General features: G+C 37.7%; 1 protein-coding gene across 2 annotated transcripts in view; it reads left to right on the forward strand.

Annotated features, from left to right (window-relative positions):
* The first annotated feature begins 3,894 nt into the window (after positions 1 to 3,894).
* LOC131988344 (apoptosis-stimulating of p53 protein 1-like) overlaps positions 3,895 to 22,741 on the forward strand; it is a 61,129-nt gene continuing 42,282 nt past the window's right edge. For both annotated transcript variants that reach the window (XM_059353463.1, XM_059353464.1), the window contains exons 1-2: positions 3,895 to 4,300; positions 21,552 to 21,699. In XM_059353463.1, coding sequence (XP_059209446.1) covers positions 4,292 to 4,300; positions 21,552 to 21,699 — 157 coding nt within the window. In that variant the 5' untranslated portion in view covers positions 3,895 to 4,291. The remainder of the gene's footprint in view (positions 4,301 to 21,551; positions 21,700 to 22,741) is intronic.

Consider the following 22,741-nt stretch of genomic DNA (forward strand, 5'->3'; position numbering starts at 1 on the left):
CTAGTATGGAGTATACAAAAATAGTCTTCACCATGTTACTTCATATAGACTATTTATTTATTGAATTACCAGAAAACATGCTTTATTGCGCGTGTGTGTGTGTATTATCACGATACGAAATATCCAAAATCGTACTTCTATCTGGATCGAATATTTTAGGCATATCCTCCAGCCTTAATCAGTGAATGTATTTCCAAAAGCACATTATTAACATATATATTTTCAATTTAAGTTTGACAATCTGCCGGGCTGCTTCTCCAGCAGTTCAGGTCACAATGGTTGGACTGCATATAGGGCTGTAGCTGCAACATGAAGCAGAGCCTGACCTGACCTCAGTGAACCCAGTGTGTGTATATATGTGTGTGTGTGTGTGTGTGTGTGTGTGTGTGTCAGTGAGAGATTGCCTCTGGCTCTGGTAATGCTGGAGTGACAGCATCACATGGAGCCAATTCAAGGTTGATTGGCTTTATTGACTGACCTTACAGCACACACGCACATGAACTAACCTTGAACAAAAGAGCCACAGTGCGTCAATACAATAACTGTCCACAACTTGTGTTTGAGACTCCATTCTTCAATATCTGAAGAAGAGATGTTTGACAATGTTGCCTTTTCATTAGGGCCTTCTTTCACAATCCTGTTCACACAAAGAGACAGCTGACTGAATCTCACATTACGACCTGGAGCAGGTTTTCAAGACAACATTAGAGTATTGAACTGAAATTAATCAATTAGGTAGACTTCATAGTCGAAGGAAAGTACAATATTTTATTCCTTTTATTTGCTTGTTTTAATATTTAGAGCAACATTTTACATAGTTACAATTTAGAGTGTTGTGCAGTGATAAACAGTCTAACATACATTATACTGCTTATGCAGACAACACACACCAACAAGAAAGAGATTTTCTGTAAAACTATTTTTTTTTTTAACAAATAAGAGGCTTCCTGGTCAATTCAAATTAGGAACAACAACTCTAAGCACTCGTTTAAATGCAAAAAGCCACTTGTATGTCTGTAAAATGCTTTTGTGTACAGTTAACATCACACATTACAAACTGTAAATGAATTAAACAAACTTTACTCTGACATCTGCATATTCTGATAGAGAGTAACACAAAATATTCAGTCCTGCTGGGCCGTGTCGAGAGGACAAGTTCAAATGTTTCCATGTTAAGTTGAATGTTGGTTGCTCCTGTGGACAGTAGGGAGCGGTGACGTCCTTCCATGTAGTGAACTTTATAATTAAGTAATTTCCACTTAGGTTACAATGTAAAAAGAATACTTTCTCAATGTTTAAAAGGTTTTTCATTGGTATTGGACTGTGAATGCATTTCTGTTCACGAGGTTGGGCGCTTTAGGACCACAATTATAAGTACAGTACAGTACAGTGTTTCTTCAAGTACTTAAAAGACATCAGGAAGGAGACTATAGCTCTGTAATGTAATGTTCCATATTATTATTATGGTTCATACTGTGTCACTTGATCAGTCAGAACACACGGCGTCCTTGGCAGCAGGGGACGGCTCTGTGATAATCTGCTGAATATATGACAGCTGAACATCTCTAAGCTCGATAAAGCTATGTTAGTGTGTGTGTGTGTGTGTGTGTGTGTGTGGGTTGAAATGTTCTGTGGAGTCAAAAACACTGGTGTCTTTTTCTTTAATGTAATAATAAAAGATTATTAATTTCAGATGGAGTGATGTAAAGAAAAAAAACAAGAATCTAGGGTAGAAAATCATTGAAGTGTTGTGTGTTATGGAAACCTCAAAGTACCCATAGGATTGTATTAAATATACTTTTTCGACATATAATCAAGGTTGGGTTGTAACAGATTACTTGAAACAGGATTACGCATTCAGATTATAGTTATATTGTGAAGGATTACTTGATTACATTTTGTTTTAAAAATATGTAAAAATATGGCCTTTGATTTTTTTAAAAGCAGCAACAAAATGTTATGACCAAAGAAACAGCAGGTTGTACACACAGTACAACTGTGAAAATATTTAAATGGGTTCAAAGAGAAAAAATATTTTTGCAACTGTGTCGACTTTTTAGTATAAGGTTCACATTTAGATAAGATTCGTTTTGTAATCCAGTAGGTTACATATAAACAAAAGTTGCCATGTTAATTGTACAATGGTGGAGGAGGTATTTAGATCCTTTACTTCAAGTTAAAGTACTAACACCACACTCTAAAAATACTATTAGAAGTAAAAGTCCTGCATTGAAATATTACTTCAATAAAAGTATGAAGGAATGATAAGGGGAAAAAAGGTAAAAGTACTCATTGTGCAGTAAAATGTTCCCCTACTATTATATATGATTATATTATTACATACATTAATGTAAATGCAGGATTTAACTGTCGTAGTTAGCTGAAGTGGAGCTTATTTTGAATTATTTACTGAAGATTATTTTCATTATGGATGAATCTGCTGATTATTTTCTCCATTAAACAAATGACTGTTTGGTTTGTGAAGATATTCTGGAATTCTGTCACAAATACCAAAAAATTTAAAGTGGCATGAAACAGAAAATTTTCAGGTAAAATACAAATACTTAAATATGTACTTGAGTATAATATTTGGGTGAATATACATTAACCCTCTGAAATCTTGGGCTATTATGTCCATTAAAAAAATCTGTTAAAAAATCTTTTTCATGTCATGTTGGTCAGTTATCAGTTTTTTCAGCGCAACCTCACCTATATGTCCTGATAATTCAGTTTTAACTTTGACTTACTTGATCAAAATTTTAAACCCAAAAGAAAGAAAGGAAAACATAAAATCTGATCTTGAAAATTATGTTTCACACACAGAAATGTACATGTTGCAAATATGAACACAGGTTACAAATATAACATAACAGGTAAAATGAGGATAATATCTAGTTCTATATTTTTATACTAAATCTATTTGACATTATCTCCTGTTTTACTTGGCCAAATATCATCAAAAAAATCTGGTATGGAGTTTCAAGCCAGAACTTTAGAGGGAAGCTGATGGCAAGGCTCGACGTTGCTTCGTTTAGTCACACTGTTGAAATAATCGCCAATCACCAAGTCATTTTTTGTCAAAATTGGGTTTTTTTAAATAAAAAATCACCTATATCCTCAGTTGATTAGATCATGTGATTTTACCCCTTTAAGATAATGGCCTATGTCAAGTGTGTGACTTAAGCGGAATACAATAAAATGTGACTTAGGCAATTTTTTGAACATGCCTTTGTGACTTAAGCAAGATATGGTTACACTTTATTTTGAAGATGTCTACATAAGAGTGACATGAGTGTGTCATAAACATGTCATGGGATGTGTCATGAACATTAATGACACTTTGAAGTAACATTAACACTCATGATACTTGTCATGTCATGTTTCTGACAGGCTTGTGTGACTCTTATGTAGACACCTTCAAAATAAACCATTTCTTGCTTAAGTCACAAAGGCATGTTCAAAAATTGCCTAAGTCATTTATTTCTCTTAAGTTACATAATTTAAACACAGTGTTATGTTAAGTTTTTTTGTGTTTCCTGCAAAACTTTAAAAAAATGAGTTTATTATTATTTATTATTTTAACAGTGTGACGATTTTTATGTCTTCACCTCATGAAGAAGTAATGTGCAGATGGTTTCATGGTCACTGGAGGAAATTATTGTTGCTGCTCACACCGCCGGCAGAGGGCGCTCTTACTCAAAATAACATGAGTTCAAATCTCTGGAAAACAGTATTGATTTTTATATTGGCGATTGTTCTACCAACTAGTTTTGCTTCACATTTTATTTACTGAACCTGGAGGCTATTTATCGTGTGGAGGAGGAGGAGAAGGACGAGGAGGAGGAGGGGACCGGAGGCAGATGGGAGGGATGATCGGGACGGTGACCCAGTTCACCCTGCAGACCAAACCGGAGGACCGCCTGCTGATTGACCAAGTGAAACCAGTGAAATTCTGCTTATGAAAGCACAACTGATCTTTTCAGCTTTCTCACATCCAGTTGCATTTCCTCTCCCGGTGTAAAACAGCAAAGGAACTCTAGTGTGTGTGAGAAAGAGAGAGGAAGGAAGAGGGAGGGATTGAAAGAGGAAAGTGGATAGGAGCTGGAGTTTTCTGAGCATCTGGATAACTGTCCGGAGAGAAAAGAAGAAATTGGATGTACGGAAAACTACCTGAAACCAGAGGGAAAGAACAAAAAAGCTCCACAAAAGAAGAGTGGAGGGCAGAGAAGAGGGGATTAAAGAGGAGAAAGTTATTTTCTAACGGGACAAGACGGAGGACTGACCAGCAGGAATGTTGCCGGTGAGTTTTCATTGATTAAATTTATAAAAACAAACAAAATATGCTCCGTAGAAAATGTAGCTTCTTGGCAAACATGCAACATTTTCACTGCCAAAGACTTCAAAGATAGCTCCAGCTGTGAAGGTTTATCAAGTCATCAACCGGACGTGGAGCTTAACGACATTTTTACCTAGTGAAATTTTAAACTTTGAAATATTAATCATAAACACGCTTTTAAGGGATGTGCTACAATACAAAAGAGAACCACTTTTATAGTATATTTTGTCATATTTTGCGTGTTTTCACGTCAGCAATAGTGAAAATGATGGACAGGAAAACACGGCGTGTGAAACTTTACGAAAGAGTGATTTTATTTTTTATTTCTTGCAAAATGTCGTCAAGACTCAAAGCTTTAAAGCGAAATTTATTAAATTATTTTAGGAAAACAAACGTTTTAACAGCCCTTAAATGCCTGATATTCAGTGTCTGAGCAATATTTATCAATTTGCCAAGAATTAAAAAGACCTAAACCGGAAGTTGTGCGAGCTTCTTTCAAAATGCCAATTTAAACATGGAGGGTGTAGAAAATATTGGAGATTGTGTTTTGAGCTTTTTTTTTAAAATCAAAAATACTTCAATGCTACTTTTTTAAAAAGACAATGGGTGGAGCGTAGTGTTTGCAGAGGTGAACAATTATTCAGTTATTAAATATTAAAAAGAAAATAATCAAAATGAATAATCTGTAAGTTAAAAATAACATTTTCTATTTTTCCGGCTGTTAAAGGTGCTTCTGAAATTGGAAGCAATGACAAAAATCTGTGCTACGGTTTTAAATGAAATGTCCTTACTTCTGCTCGACATCCTGTGAAGTTGTCTGGTAAAAAGTATGTTTTGTTTTATAACATTGGCTATCATTACCGTACATATACACATTATCCATATTCTTGCTGTTTCTGGCAATGAATATACATTTGTGATTTTCACTTATTCTTCTTTAGTCAAACATGAAAGAATCATCTTTGTCCATGAGGCTTTTATTTTGAAGGTGTCAATCAGAAGTCCTACTTTTCTTCTTTCTGTCTTGACAGTATTGAAATAAAGAATAAATAAATATTTTCATATTTAGTTTTAGAGGGATGCAGTCGCATATACAATATAAACCTATAGCATGCACTACTTTTCAGCCCAAGTACTGAATTGGAATTAATGCATGTAGTTTAAAAAACCTTCAAATAGTTTGAAAGACTTATGTCAGACTTTCTGGTGAGTAGAAAACAGTAGTTGGATTTTAATTAAATACACAATGTATAAAGTATGCACAGTAGTAGAGAATAAGGCTGAAAATGTGTTGTAAAAAAGTCTTAAAAAGACTTTCTTTCTTCAAACCAACAGCAAAATCTGTATTCCTCCTTTCATACTTTCCTTCTATCAATCTTCCTCTGTCTTCATCGCTCCCTCTCTCTTTCACACACACTTACAACACTACACTGCTTTGTGGCTGGTTTGGACTGCTGTCAGCTTTGGACAATACACTGAAGATATAGAGATGTGTTTACTGCAGAGACAAAGACAGAGAACACTTCTACCTTGACCTTTGACCTCACCCTGAATGTTCTTCCTGGTTCAGAACTTATTTTCATCCTTTTTTCCAAAGTACAGGGAGTTTTAGCTTCTACTATTGTCCACCAATAGTGTTCACAGCTTTGTGATTTTCAGTCCTGGCTCCCCTTGTGAAGTATTTGCCTAAAGCTGCTATCAACAAGTCTATTTAATTATTGAGGCTGCCGGGAAAACTATTGACTCCTAAAGCACTTTCCAGACAACTCTTCCCTCAGCTTTGCCCTGAATTCTGTAAACACGGGGCAGCTCACATATTTGATACAGCAAATGCAAAACAGAGCATGATGAAATGTGAAATGTTGAGCAGCCAACACATATTTTCCTGGGTAGAGAGCTGGCAACGTTACTACCACCACTTTTATTTCCCATGAAGGAAGTTCATGCATTCATATATTTTTATTGTCATTATAAAAGTACACTATGCTATGTGCAAATGCTAGTCAATATTGAACTCTGGCAGTGGCTCAGATGGTAGAGTGGCCACCCAGTGATCGGAAGGCTGGTGATCTACGTGTTTATTGTCCTTGAGCAAGATACTGACTTCCTGATGCTGCGTCATCTGTAAATGAATGAGTGTGAATAAGTTAGTTACTGATGCACAGATGGCACCTTGTAGCCTCGGCCACCGGTCTATAAATGTGTGTATGAATGATGATCTGTATCTTCTATCTACCTGGACGTGCAGTCCATTTAGCGCTTGCCCCAGCTGAATGAGATGCGTTCTTGTAGCACAAAGCCAACTTGTGTGCTTGCAACTCTTATTCTTCTTCCAGGCCAGAAAGAGCAAGTGAAACCTAATCTTGATTTGAGTGGAAGATTCAGTCCAAAGAAAACTTCACGACTCATACTTGACTCGACTCATAGCAATTAGCGACTCCAGTTGTTGTTGTTATCCGATGTAATAAATTTGCACGGGGCAATTTCACCTTCTAGCGGAGGTGCCGTAGGTAGTAACAAAATCTGGACATAAGTAATCAGCTGAAGATGTATGATACATACAGGTGTAGACAGCGATGTTTCTCATCTGTCCACTTGTGATCCGATCGCCCAAGACACATTTTACAACAAATTGTAAACAGGGCCTAGGATTCCTTTAGAATCTGACTTTGTAACTGGTTCTCAGTGCTCAACCCTTCATGCCATACATAGTTATAATGCTTGGCGAGCTCTCCACTGAGGTCAGTTGGTTAAAATGTTAACACACTATGAGAAACAACAGGTCTGAGATCAGTTTTCTTCTGCATCCCACTTACAACTATCACACCATAGCGTTACCTTGAAACCTTCGCTGGCTAGCCCCATTTCAGAAACTAATACTCCATGATACTGTCTCTGATTCTGTTATCACAGAAACTATATGGCTCAACCTTAATGCGGCCATCAGTCTGCTGCTGCACCAGCCTCCATCAAAAGATAATCACCACTAGGCCTCATAGCTTTTCAGGGAGAAACCCTTATTTCCAAAGGATTACACCTATGTCGAAAAAAAAAGATTTTTGAAAGAGTTTCTTTTCAGTGTTGAATCCTGAACATAAAACGGTTTTAATAATTGATAACCTAAGTATTGATTTCTTTTGGATGAGTTGGCACTTTTTGTTACTGACTGAGATAGCAGTGGTATTTCTACAAGGTTGTTCTGTTCTGTAGAAAACTTCCGTGAACGTAAAGGACTCAGAGACACAGTAGGAGGTACTGTACACTTCTTCAGGATTGTTTCTTTCTCAATGAGCTGGAAGCTCGTGCTTCACCGGTCACATGCAGTTCCTATAGAGACGGCACTGACTGATCTCTGTGTATGTGTGAGTGTGTGTTTGGGTGTGGGCAATGGGAGCTGGGGTGTCTGAAACGCAAATCACCTCCAGCTGTCACTGTGTTCCACTGTGCTTCACACACACACACACACACACACACACACACACACACACACTGCCTGCAGGGAAGTTAGTTTGGGATTCCTTTCTCTTCACTCTTGATTGTTTTTTCATTCATAAGCTTTACTTATGAGCTTGAAACCTGTTTTGTCATTGTGATTCTGCTGCCAGAATTCACACCACAAGTATAAATTTGTTTGTAATTCTGTTGATTTAAGAAACACATTTGCTCCAGAATGTGATTAAAGCTCATTCCCCGATCATTCATTCAGATGTTAGTCTTAGTTAAAGTGGCAGGCCGGTTCCTAAAGTGCAATTGTAATGCAATAGTCTGTCTTCAATGAGTGCTACTACATATCTGACTCCATATTTAAGCTTGTAAATCCCTCCGGTTTATTAGCAGGTGTTATTTGAAGCTGCTTCACTGGAAGGACAGTATGGCAGAGCTATTTTCTCCTCAGCGTGTAATACTTCACTAATTTTGCTTGATGCACTGACTAAAAAAGGATCTGTTCATGTGTGGTATTTTAATGGCACCGGTTTCCTCCACTCCCACATTAGCTGCTCTACCCTCCCATGATGCATCATTAACCAGTGAGCAGGCTGCTGTGTGATTGATGTTGTCACAGAAATTAAATTAAGACTATGTGGGCTTCCACCAGCTGCTCTTAAATACTCTTCCTGATTTGATTTAAGAGCTCAGGTGTAGCCCAAGATTTTGAAAGTAGAGATGGACTGGATTTGGAGAAGAAACACGCTACTGGGCAGGCACAGCAACAGTCTGACAGATGGCACAGACTGAAAACCATTTCACTCCCAGGTGGAAATCTCTCCCTGAATGGTTGGCACAGCAGGTGTAGGCATGCCTCACGCCAGATCCCAACAGAGTCCATCATCATTTAAAATGATGTACTAGCACCAGCAAAAAAACTACAGCAGCCTGGACAATATCCAATCAGAGGTATTACATAATTCACAGTCACATAAATAACACAAGTTCAGCTAATTCAAAGACTTGATTAGTGTTGCTTTAAAGCATTTTTCATAGAGCGGAGAATCATGACTTCACATCCTGGCTCCCCTTTGTTCCACCAACTCAATACAATTTCTCATTCAGCATTTTTACTCATTAGTCTTTATGAAAAACATGAAGCGTGTCCCTGGAATTTTACTCACCAGATTGTAAGGCAAACCAGCGTCAACTACAGGAGTCGCTAGATTAAATCTTTGTCACTTTAACAAAGTTTAAGTTAGTTAGCATGCACAAACTACAGCTCCCATGAAAGATAAAATAACCAACACTATCCTCTAAAGTCATTTTCTACTCTCAGTATTTTAGCTGTAATTTCTGCTTTCTAAAAACAATTTCCAGTATTCATTTAATATTATTATCACAGAGATGATATGACCATGACACCCTCATCAACTCATGGATTGTTATGTTGACTTTTAACCATAGACTGTTTAAAATAATGGATGTAGCTTCTGAATCTCCACTGGTTGCAAAAAGAAATCAGATTGTATAATAATAATAATAATAATAATAATTCATTGAATTTATGTAGTGCTTTTCAATAACCCAAAGACGCTTACAAGTATACATACAGGGGGGGGACAACAAAAAACGAGCAGGGTGGTGGGGAGCAAGACAAGAAACTGGTTACGGGTAGGGGAGGTCAAAAGCTTGGGAGAAGAGGTAGGTTTTCAAACGGGACTTGAATGTGGAGAGTGAAGGTGAGTCGCGGACAGTTTGGGGAAGAGAGTTCCAGAGTCGGGGTGCAGTTCGGGAGAAGGCTCTGTCGCCAAAGGATTTGAGTTTAGAAGCTGGTACTGTCAGTGGAGAGTGGAGGAGGATCGGAGGGCACGGGTGGGGCGGTGGGGGATGAGGAGGTCAGACAGGTAAGGGGGAGCCAGATGGTGGAGGGCATTGAAGGTGAGGAGGAGAATCTTGAAGTTGATGTATAGAAGTCTATGATAAAATGACCCTATTTCTCATTTGATTTATTACTGCCATAAACATCCTCATAATGGGTTTATGGTCTCAATTGCTAGTTCAAGTATTCGGCACCACAGCTCATTTAGTTCATTTAGTATATGATGGTCCTATTTAGAGTAAGATAGACGATAAAGCAGGGAACCTGGTCTCACAGGAATCCGTGAAATAGCCACGGATTCGCTTAACTCAAAATCCTTGGAATAGCCACGGAATCACTCAAGTTTCCGTGAAACTGACAAGGATTTCGCTACAGTGCAAGTTAATGACAGTCATATCCCGTGGCTATTCCATGGATATTTTTTCCTATTGGTTTGTTCCAAGTCACGTGACTTTCAAGGTCCCAGCGGTCAGAACAAAAAACATGGCGGACAGTTCTCTCATTTTTAGTGAAAAAAATCAATATTTTGACTTAGTTTCTGCATAAAAATGAATTTTGATCACATTTCTAGTGAGAAATATATGTTTTATTTTCTAAATATTCACTCAGTGAATGTACATAATCACTTTGTATGTTGGAATAGCCACGGGATATGACTGGCATTAACTTGCATTGTAGCAAAATCCGTGTCAGTTTCACGGAAATTTGAGTGATTCCGCGGCTATTCCACGGATTTTGAGTTAAGCAAATCTGTGGCTATTTCACGGATTCCTGTGAGACCAGGTTGAAGCAGGGTATGCTTTAGGGCAGTAGTTCCCAACATTTTTTCCTTGTAGCCCCCCTTACTTGTGTCTAAGACAAGACAAGCCACTCTATTTTTTTGCTATTGATAGGTCATTGACAGTTTTGCATTTCTCAGACATGGTGTTTGATGTACTGACTACAGGAAGAGAGATTGTGATGCGCTAATAGCCCCTATCGGACCTGACAAATTCAACTTCTGTGACCGCTGAAGCCCCCGGACCCTTGGTTGGGAACCCCTGGGCAGCGTGCATGTTGTCCTCGGGTTTTCAGTCAGATCCACTGTCTCCTCCTCGGCTCCAAAAAAAAAAAAATGGCAACAGCCAAAATGGCAAGGCTTTTAAACGGTAACACATAAACCAATGGGTGACGTCACAGTGGCTACATCCACTTCTTTTATATAGTCTGTGGCTGTGACTTCAGCACGCCATGGACCAGGATTTATGGGAAATAGAGTTTGTTAAAGGTGGCTAAAAACAGAATTATTTAATAAAACATGGCATTTGAATACTTATGTGTTGAATCACACAACATGTTGTTGAGAAAGGCTCTGTTTCAGAGGTTACGCTTTTAGTGACAAATGTCAGGCTTGTGAATGAGGTTTTCTTGCTTCTGTAACAGAACTTTTTGTGTGACTTCAGCTCTCTGTACAGTTGTCCTTTCAGTGGGCAGCTAGTGACAGCTGAGCATGGCGTCAGGCCCATGTGACTGTTTCACTCCTATTAGTGTGACTCACATTCACTGTGGTCAGCTGACCTTATGTTACTGTACAAAAATCAACAAATGTTTCAAAAGTGTTGTATTTGGTATTAACTATACAAATTATACATTTTTATTTATTCCGGCATTGACTTCTGTTTGAAGTTTGTGTGTGTGTGTGTGTGTGTGTGTGTGTTAGACTATCTCTGTTACAGTATGTGTATGTGGTTGTATTGTCTGTAGTGGGTGGAAGTACAGTACTGTCCCTTTAAAGAACTTGGAAGAACATTTTGTTTATTCTTTGTTTATGAAACACACACACATGCACTCTCTCTGTTGTTAGAAAGCAGCACATCTTTATTTCCTCTGAGTGCCATAAGAATAAATATGCATGTATATATATATAATAAACTCAAATTACTGTTTTGATTGGAATGATCAATTATTCATTTTCAATTGACCCCTGAATCTAGACACATGCTGAATTTGCTTTTAATGATTGTAACAGTGAATTAAATAAAGGATCCATACACAGATAGGAAAATCTGTTTAATTTCCCTAGAAAAAGCAGCTATATTGCATTTACCAAATACACCAGACTCTATTGAAATAAACAGTGTTTTACCTTGCCATGAAAGAGACGTAATTTAAAGTAATCAGAAACAAAATACAACTCACAAGGGGGATGTATGAAGGGTTTGTTTTGGCCAAACCAGAGCTAGTGATTGCTGGAACAGAAGAGAGACTAACCAAGACGTAGTACTGCATCTCCTGGCAGCGATTTCAAAGGATTGTGGGACATAAATATCAGTCAGATCCACACGACAACTAATCTGTGTCTGAAGATTTATTTTCGTGTGTGTGTGAGGAGGAGCGGCAAAGAGGTCAAGAGGCTAGAGAAGAGGAGAGGGTAAAACAGGAAGAAAAAGAGAGATTAGGACATTGTTTCTTATTGGTGAATTTATTTAGTAAGTATACAGGGCGTAGTAAATCATACTAGTGACACAACATGTCGTCTGCTTGTATATCTCGTTTTCTCTGCACTGTCTACTGATTTTCTGTCAATTCCAATAGATGCAATAGAAGGCTCAATGCGCACATGCACCAAACATGTGACCCTGTGTGTGTGTGTGTGTGTGTGTGTGAGAGAGGGAGAGACAGCTCCTCTGCCAATATACCTTCTGTGTCCTTTCTGTATGTGTGTGTGTGTGTGTGTGTGTGTGTGTGTGTGTGTAACAGTGCAGTCATGCTGCAGTATATCAGTGTGGCCTCTCTAATCTCTCCCCTCCAGCATGACCACGGCTGCTTCTGGACAGCTTCACTCCACACCACAGTAGACGTCCAACACACACCAATGTGCAGATATATTTTTAATATAGTATTATTGTTAATATTTGTGTGGATATTTAGAATATTAAGAAATAAGTAAGGTTTTTATGCATATTTTTAAGAACATTTCTTCACTCAGGGCTGGTGGTCATATAAGTAATTGTCCATGAAACATATACTATTAACTTCTTTAATCAAAAGGAAATCATGACTTTATAAATAGCAATTGAACAAAGTATCTTTAAATGTTTTAGTGCAGTGTCATTAATTACTTTGTAAGTGAAGGTGACACTGTTGACCCTAGGTGACCTGGCTGGCTCCAACTCTGCTGGACTCAGAGCTAAAAAAAAAAATGTTGGCATCGGAACGTCTAAGACTTTTTTAAGACTTGACAAATCAGTTGTCACATGATGGAACTAACCAAGAAGTTAGTTGTATGATAAGCTACATACAGTATGTGATGATATGTATCAAATATTGTACATTATTCTGTAAATTGAATATGCTGATGTTTGGTGCCAGGCAAGAAAGGTTTATGGAACATTTGTGCGGAAACATTTCTCTAAATTGATTTGGTAATTCACATTAGGTCAGACAATAGTTGCTGCCTTTGCAGCTGCAAATATGCTCACTACATATAAGTATGAACAAGAACACAGAGTGTGTGAAAGACACCTACTGAATGAGTTTTTAACCCTTATTTAAGGTGTAACATTAATCTACTTTGACAAGAATTTTCATTGGTTCATCACAATAAAAAGTTAAAAAAGTTAGTTAGAAAATTCTTGAACAATCGAATGACTTAAATGCAGAGTATATAATTTCTCTCGCAAGGGGTCAAAACTATAACAAAAGACGGACCATGATGATATGGTGACGCGAGTTTGGAGTATTCATTGTTTAACAACAGTCGATGCCAATGAAAAACATGCAGAAATTATGTTAAAGGACGAGTTAATGCAATATACAGTGTTATTAACATTATGTTATTTCATTCTCATGAAATATTTGCAAGTAACGTTTGAATACATAACTTTAACTTGCTTACTTACCATTAGGGCTGGGCAATATGGACCAAAAGTCATATCCTGATGTATTTAGGCTGAATATCGATATGCGATATATTTCCAGATATTTTTATCACAAAGTGAGAGCAAATGTTCAGTCAAAGTCAAAGCCAAATATGACATGTCACAAGTAGTTTTATTAAAACTGTGTATTGAAGTGAACATAGATACTGTATAACAACAGGAGTCCCTTTAAAAAAAAACAAAGCTCCATAAAGTGAAAAATTGAAATTGAAAAAAAATCTTAAAAGAAAATAGCCTATGAAATGAAATAGGCCAATCTTTTTCTGAAATAAATATATTTAAATGAGAAAAGAATAACAAATATTACAAAAGAACTAAACAAACTAGACAAACCCTAGTTAGGGAAGCATTTAAAGAAAGAAAAGAAAATTGAACTTTATTGATATATGTGATATGGTCTAATTCCATATCACATTTACAAATATATCGATATATTTTTTTATATCGATATATCGCCCAGCCCTACTTACCATTAGATAAGTTGACTACCCATACAGCTACCGTAGCTTATCCATGGTCAAAACAGTCATCCTGAAAATAACTTTATGAGCACATTAAACGTTGTTGGAACGTTGTAATGTCATCAAATGCATTATTTGGTTTGCTGGCTTGAGCAACTTATAACAAGTCATAGTATCTCAGAAATACCAAAAATTAAAATCTCCAATGGATTAATGTAGTCCAGAAACATGCTTTATCACTGTTATAGTATAATTCTCTGACATTGTATGATCAAATACTCTCTTATTTATCACCTGTGGTTCCTGTATTTCCCCAGAAGTTAGAGCAACTAGAGGGGGTGAAGGTTACGTGACACTATAGACAAGCAAACATTACATATCAGATTTTTTCTGGGTTTGAACACAGCTGGAAACATTTGGGATAATCGAAGTACACAACAAAATATCTAACATAGGTCTAGCGATTTTTAGACACTAACGTTTAATGATTTTATATTATATCTTTATATATCTGCAGAGTTATGAGGATCAAGACCTCATCATGAGAAACCTAACTTTTCCACAGACTTTCTACACCTTTGTATTGACAAGGAAACTGCTGCAGGTCCATGATTCCTCTTTAGGATTACATTCGAGGCTGATGAGTAAAATCCTCACCCTGGACTCTAATGATTTTTATGTCACACTTCTGAAATTCTAACAATAAAAGCAGACGCACCTCCATCATATCAGAGGTGGACCCAGTTCCTGGACCATGCCGGATTTCTAATAAAAACAATATCAGCTCAATATCACGGTCTACTCCCCCAAACAGGCATGAAAAGTGTCTAAATTCTCTTTATCTCCCATCGTCCTCTCCTCCTCTCCCTCTCCTCATATTTTCTGAAAGCCGACTCCCTCTCTCCCCTCCTCCCCCACTGACACACACTCTTATATTTGTATTTCCTACTCTTCTGCACACACACACACACACACACACACTGACATTCGCACATTGAAGACACCCCTTTCTCTCTCTGACACCACTAATGATTTAAATACCTAACACACACATGCACACGCACTTGCATACACACGGCAGTGTGTGCTTTTGGTTAATGGCTTTCCAATGAAGCGATTCTTTGGGCTGCTGCTGGAGCGACTGGTGTTTGTTTCTAAAAACCTTAAACTGAGTCAATGCAGAAAACAGAAGAAGAAGAAGATCAGAAGCAGGAAAACCAAACCATCGGTGAGTGAGAGACACGGTAGCTTCACTTTGTTTTGACTCATGGATAAGGATAAAGACTGGTACTTGCATTAGTGCGGGTTTTGTTTTGTCATTACTTTTTTAACATAGTGGCGCTGTGTGTTCGGAAAGCAGAGATTTTGCAGGAGTTTACTGGGGTGACAGTTTGGAGGATGCATGTCATCCTGCCACCACCCATAAAATAGACACACTATATTGAAGTGCCCTGGAGTATCTAATAAAATAAGCATTGATGTGTTGTTTTTTCCAGCAGACACACTAATGGGGAAGACTAGGCAGTTAGTCACTCTTCTCTGCATAGAGTGTCACTCTCTTTCTGACAGTCTGACTATCTCTTTCTCACTTTCTAATGCCTAAAATAGCCAGAGTCAGTCCATTCGGCACCAGGGGCAATTTAGGAAACCACAGCTCAATCTGCCACTGTGTGTGTGTGTTTGTCCTGTTCACTGATCGACAGAATTGTGACTTCATGATGTTAAAATGTACAATGTTCAGAACTAGAATGCATTTGTGACTTAATTTCATAATTCACAAACATTCTTCGATTGCTATGATACGATATTTTGTGATGTTTTCTTAAACAGACAATATGTAATTTTCTGCCGCTATGGGGACTAAAGACAGAATTTGGTCTTAAAATGTGGCATGGGATCATGTTTTTCTTCTCTGTTATTGCCATCATTGAAGTCATTATCTCCTGTAAAGGATTACTTAAATGTTCATCGTTCAAGAGTAGGAATATACACGGAGGTCGTCTCCTCTCCAATACAACTAGACCAGGTGATTAGAAACCTGAAAGGGCAGTTTAATGTTTAATTAAGTGATTCTCCGATGCTCTTTGGGGAATACAGCGCGTCCCAATGGGGCTGCGAGCCAAGCTGCTGCTAATGTTGCTCAGTTTGTTTCTTTGATAACTTAAGATCCAGACGTCTGATGATGAAAATCTTGCATCTGGTTCAGATATAGTTAAAAATGACCAGGATCTAAAAAAAAAATGCATTGTAAATATGTGGCTTAAACTATATAATATATAACGAAAAAGCACATAGCAACTATATATAACATAGGTCTCAATGTTTTAGACTTTTTAATGAAGAAAACTTACATATTATACCTTTAGGCACCATTATGCATGCATAGTAGTGGTCGACTGATACGGGTTATTTAAGGCCGATGCCGATACCATTATTTGACATAAATCTTAACCGATCCCCGATATGTGCTGCCGATTTTTTTGGGCCAATTCTTGAAGCCGATGTTGCCTTTTCTCCTTTCATTCACATGATAAAAATGGCACAGTGATAACAAATGTTACACAAAAAACAATTTAAATAAAAAAAGAAAAATTTATTAACAAAACAAACAAAACATATTAACAGTTGGATAGCAAACAATGTGTATGTTGTTCTAGGCCTCGAGGTGTTGGCGCCTCAGATGAGTCCACATATTTGATGTGTTTTTCTTTTTTTACGGTATCAGCCCCCATGCTCACCAGCGAATGGCAGATGTTGCGCCAAGCCTTGCCTGGTGTTAGCTCTGTGAAATTGGCTAACTGATCGGCGAATGCACGCACGTATCGGCCGATTCCGTAAAAAAAACGCGAATATCGGCCCGATATATCGTCCAGCCGATATATCGGTCAACCTCTAATGCATAGATATGGACCCAGGAAGTCTTAATATTTTTAGTTCTACAGACAAAATGGAAAACCTGTGTGCTGGTAATGGTGGACTCGTCTAACTGCTATATAAGTTTTGGTGCTCTGATGAAGCTGGCCTGCTGGTGACCTACATATAGTCTGATCTATCTATAGAGGGTTGTTGGTTGGTCATGTACAGTATTGTAATCTACACTGTAGTGGCCATATTGAAAGTCCACAGTGGGTGTAAACAGCAGATTAGGTTCCTAAAATGAATTAGGAGGAATTTCATTTAGCTGCTTCGGTGTCAGTCTGCTATTGTGCTCGCTGTCACACACTCATGATGTAGTGGGACACCTGATAAGATGTTTACTATCTTTTGTATGACCAGATGTCTGCTGTGAAATAGGCCTATGTACATGGTTAATTAACACAAGAAAATTTCACAATGATCAAATCGGATTAATTGTGAATAGATCGCGTTTCCTTCTCAGTACAGGTGCACAGTATTATCTATCAACTTGTCAGCATCTGTAGTTTGAATTAAAAGAAGTAATTTGTGCTGAACACCTTTAATGATTGCTAACACTAGGAAATATTATTGCAATAATTCACTCAGGATACTAAAAAGCAGTTAATTGTAGACATCACACACACATTTACAACAGAAAAAGGTAAACCGCAGGGTGAAAACTAGAAACTGGCTTCTGTCCCCGGCTCCTCCTGTTCACATGTTGAAATGTCCTCGAGCAAGTTACTTTACTGAACCCCAGAATGCTAACAAATAATGGGGTCAGTGTCTTGCATGGTCGCACTGCCACTATTGATGTTAGAGTGTGTGTGTATGAGAGTAATGTGAGTAAAATGTCAAGTGCTTTGGGTAAAACATTGTGTGAATACAGTCCAATGGGTATAAAAAAAATCAGAGTCCAGTTCAGTGATCTCGAGTCTGATCATAGTTCTGTTTCAGAGAATAAAACCACAGTAGAGGTAGTGTTGTTTGAGCCCATTTAGTTCTTAGTAGTTTCAAGGTCTCATTTGGGAGAATATTTTTATACTATACAATTGGTCACTAACATTCATGAACTTGACATTTAAATTTGAACAGTCGCAGCTCTAAACAAGTGGTGAGTGTTGCGAGACAGTCGCAGTTTGATTCAGTTTAGGCACCAAAACTAGGATAGGATAAACTAAGGTTTAGAAAAGGTCTTGGTTTGAGTTGAAATAAGTGTATAATTGATTGTGTCTGAAAACAAAATTATTCCAACTTTATGGGCGACCGTGTAGTAACCTATGTTCCATATGTGTAATGCGAGTTCATTTTGTTATGAATGTGATGCAAATTGAGTACATTAAGCAAGTAAACTTACCTTTGAAGTTAAAATCACTTTACTTACAGGTACATCTCAAAAAATTAGAATATCGTGAAAAAGTTCAATATTTTTTGTCAATTATTTCAGAAAGTGAAACTTGTATTTATATAGTACACATAGAGTGAAATATTTCAAGCCTGTATTTCTAGTAATTGTACTGAATATGGCTTACAGATAATGAAAACACAAAAGTCAGTGTCTCAGAAAATTAGAATATTACATAATTTGTTGCTTTGACAGCAGCCTTCAGGTCATCTGGTGTCTCTCACCTTCCTCTTGACAACAGCCCATAGACTCCTATGGGGTTCAGGTCAGCAGAGTTTGCTGGCCAGTCCAGCCCAGTAACACCATGGCCATTGAACCAGCTTTTGGTACGTTTGCCGTGTGAGCAGGTGCCAAGTCCTGCTGGAAAATGAAATCAGCATCTCCAAAGAGCTTGTGGAAGCATGAAGAGCTCTAAAATGTCCTGGTAGATGGCTGTGCTGACTGTGGACTTCAGAAAACACAGTGGACCAACACCAGCAGAGGACATGGCCCCAAATCACCACTGACTGTGGACTCCAGTATTTAACTTTTTCACAATATTCTAATTTTCTGAGACACTGAGTTTTGGGTTTCCATTATCTCTAAGCCAGAATCATCAAAATTACAAGAAAAACCGTCTTGAAATATTTCACTCTACGAGTAATGAATCTATATAATGTATGAGTTTCACTTTCTGAAATGACTGACAAAAAATATTGAACTTTTTCATGATATTCAAAATTTTTTAGATGCATACCTGTAAAACTTAAGTTTCACATCGGTCACCTGGATTAAAGTATTGTGCTTGTTTGATCCGTCCATCCACACCCACTTCTTACCTCCTTACTTTTATCGCTCTTTATACTACATCACTTCCTCCTGTCATAATTACTATGGTCATTAGAAGTCACTTAGAATAAACGTAGATATGGCTCGTAACGAGCTGCTCATACAAACAACATATCGAGACATTTACAGGTTAGGACATTCTGAATGAAGAATGTTACTTTTGTGCTGCTTTTTCTCCAAGAGAAGAAACAGAACATAGTTTCTTTACCTCCCTAACCGTTCCACATTTACTCAGTTATTCATTATAATTGAACTGACACTACCTTGACCTACTACAACTCCTGGACCTCTTTGATTTCACCAAATATAAAGAAAAATGTGGTTTAACTCTGAATGCTTGCCAAATGAGAGCGTGTGCTGCATTCATAATAGCTATTCTGGATAGTGTATTTTCTTGAACTGTGAGTATCTTGTTGATATCTGCCTGAAATGAGAAAATCACTGAATGATTTGATTATAGAGAACAGCCTCTGATCTCTGCTGACAGCCCTTCAGTGTAACCAATGCTGTTTTCTACCATGTAAAACAGAAACATAGCGACCATTGTGAGGCCACGATTAGCCTAGTTTGAATGATTTGTGGACCAGTAAAACCCCTGCTGTGTCTGCAGGGTTTGCATGCGTGTGTTTTTTATATGTGTGTGTCTAATCCAAGCTTTAGAGAATGTGTCCCTGCTCAGTCCGTCTGCATGCAACCGAGAGATTACTTCACATGATCTGGGACAGGTGTGTAGCATACTGTGGCTTAGTGCACAGTATATATTTTATGTGTATGTGCCTGCCTTTGTATGTGGACAATATAGTGTGTGAGTGTGTGAGAAAGAGAGAGAGAAATGGAGAGAAAAGGCAACAGAGATTAAAAGTGTATCTGTATCAGTGTGTGCCTCAGTGTGCCTGTGTGTTCCTATCCCAGATTACCCTAAATTTATATTTCAACTGCTGACTGACTATCTGACATGACATCACCAGTGACATTGGCAATGACATCACAGGCGATAACACAGGATGTCCTTTTCTGATTGCTATTTTTAATCTTTTGGCTGCAGCATTTGGAGGATTTGATAACAAAATGATTTCCAAGGGGATCATTACTACCCAGCTGATACTGAAGTCATACACTGCTTTTTCAGATATAATAAAATGAGTAAAAAACTTGATAGTAATAATAATTAAATATCTCACTATACTTTACTGTATTAGTCTCAACTAAGCTATCTAAAGAGTAAAAATGGAAAGAAAAAAACAATCAAAATTTGATTTTATTACATTTAGAGGGAAAGCTTTTGTCCTAAGCCCACAGGGAATTGTGTGTGTGTCTGTGTGCATACAGGCAGTTATTGATAGGTAATTAAAGCGGTGATCAATGTGTTGTTTGGTCAGATGAATGGCTGTATCTTGTTGCATGCTGCTGTAATCAGTGGCTGTTGAACATCGTCTTTTCCCTCCCCTGGGAATTTGATGGCCTTCTTATCACCTCACATTAACGCGTTGTATCCTATCTTGAAGATAAAACATATTGTCTTGATTCAATTAAAAATCACATCTGCAGCTCTTCCTGTTCTGCAGGCCAAGTTGCCTTTAACCTCCTGTGTGTAAATGGGATGTCTCTGATTGTCTATGTCAATTTGAGATACTCTGCATTCACACTGTTTGTTAATACGGTAATGTATCTTATCATGCAGTGTGACACCCACAATTTCAAGACTACCTTTCACAACAAAAACGATCTGATCACTTTGAAAATCAGGTAGTCTGAACCAGGGCTGGGCGATATGGACCAAAAGTCATATGCCGATATATTTAGGCTGAATATCGATATACGAGATATATCGCGATATATCGCGATATTTTTATGGCAAAGTGAGAGCAAATATTCAGTCAAAGTCAAATATGACCTGTCACAAGTAGTTTTATTAAAAATGTTTACTAAGTAAAATATAAATACAGTATAACAACAGGAGTACCTTTTTAAAAAAAAATCAAAGCTCCATAAAGTGCACATTTAAATAAATAAAAATATCTTAAATAAAAACAGCCTATGAAATAAAATAAGCCAACCTTTTTCTGAAATAAATATATTTATGTAGGAAAAGAATAACAAACATTACAAAATAACTAAATATGACAAACCCTAGTAAGGGCAGTATTTATATATAAAGAAAGAAAGAAAAATGAACTATATTGATATGGTCTCATTCCATATTACTTTTAAAAATATATCTTTTATATCGATATATCGCCCAGCCCTGGTCTGGTAAGGAACAGGACTAAGTAATTTATCATATGCCAATTGTTATTTAACCAGTTAATTAGTTAGTCTTATGTTATCCCAATCAGAAGTCAGTAAATGTTTAGACATGTTATGACATCTAATATGTTTCTTTCTGTGGTTACAGGTGATCCTGACGGTTTACCTCAATGACACCCAGCAGATGCTAACTGAGGTCCCAGTCACTCCGGCAACCAGAGTGGTGGATGTGGTCGAATACTGCAAAGAAGCCGGCGAGGGGGAGTGTCACCTGGCTGAAGTGTGGAATGGGCATGGTAAGTCCATCCATCAATCCATCTACATATATATAAGATTAGATGGTAAATGGGGTGCACTTATATAGCGCTTTTATCCAAAGCTCTTTACACTACACACTACGCTCATTCACACACACATTCATACTGGTGGCCAAGGCTACCAGGGCACACTGGTACCACCTGCCACCATTGGGAATTCATTCACACACCAATGAACGCAGCATCGGGAGCAATTTGGGGTTCAGTATTTTGCTCAAGGATACTTCGACATGTAGCTGCCAACGCTCTATAGGGAAAGGTAAAATAACGTCATCAGAAAGTGTTCATCTATGCAGATGATGAACTATTGAAAATCTACACTCACCGGTCTTTTTATCAGCCAGAAAGGTTTACCAAATAAAGTGGCCGGTGTGATCTTCTGCTGCTGTAGCCCATCTGCTTCAAGGTTGGACGTGTTATGCGTTCAGAGTTGTTCTTCTGTATACCTTGGTTGTAACGAGTGGATTTGAGTAGCTGTTGCCTTTCTATCATCTCCAACCAGTCTGACCATTCTCCTCTGACCTCTCAATGGATATTTTTTTTCTTTTTCGAACCAGTCTCTGTAAACCCTAGAGATGGTTGTTAGATCAGCAGTTTGTGAAATTCTCAGACCAGCCCGTCTGGTACCAACAACCACGCCACATTCATAGTCACTTAAGTCACCTTTCTTTGACATTCTGACACTCGCTTTGAACTTCAGCAGCTCGTCTTCACCATGCCTAAATGCATTGAGTTGCTGCCATATTAATTCTGCATTAATGCGAGGACTTTCATCAGTGGGCCATAGGCTCGTTCACTATTGTGTTACCTCATTCGCAGATAGATTGTGACTTAACATTCATTTCAATGAAAAATTTTCTAAATTATCACCATAACACACGGTGTTGGATGTTATTTTTTATGGTTACTTTTTTCATAATACATCCACACATTTCTAATTTTATTTTATATACATCATATAGAGAAGCATGAATCTACTGAAGTTCTTAACACAGTATGATGATGATGATGATGATGATGA

This window comes from Centropristis striata, chromosome 16, assembly GCF_030273125.1.
Source record: "Centropristis striata isolate RG_2023a ecotype Rhode Island chromosome 16, C.striata_1.0, whole genome shotgun sequence".
In the NCBI taxonomy this organism is placed as follows: Eukaryota; Metazoa; Chordata; class Actinopteri; order Perciformes; family Serranidae; genus Centropristis; species Centropristis striata.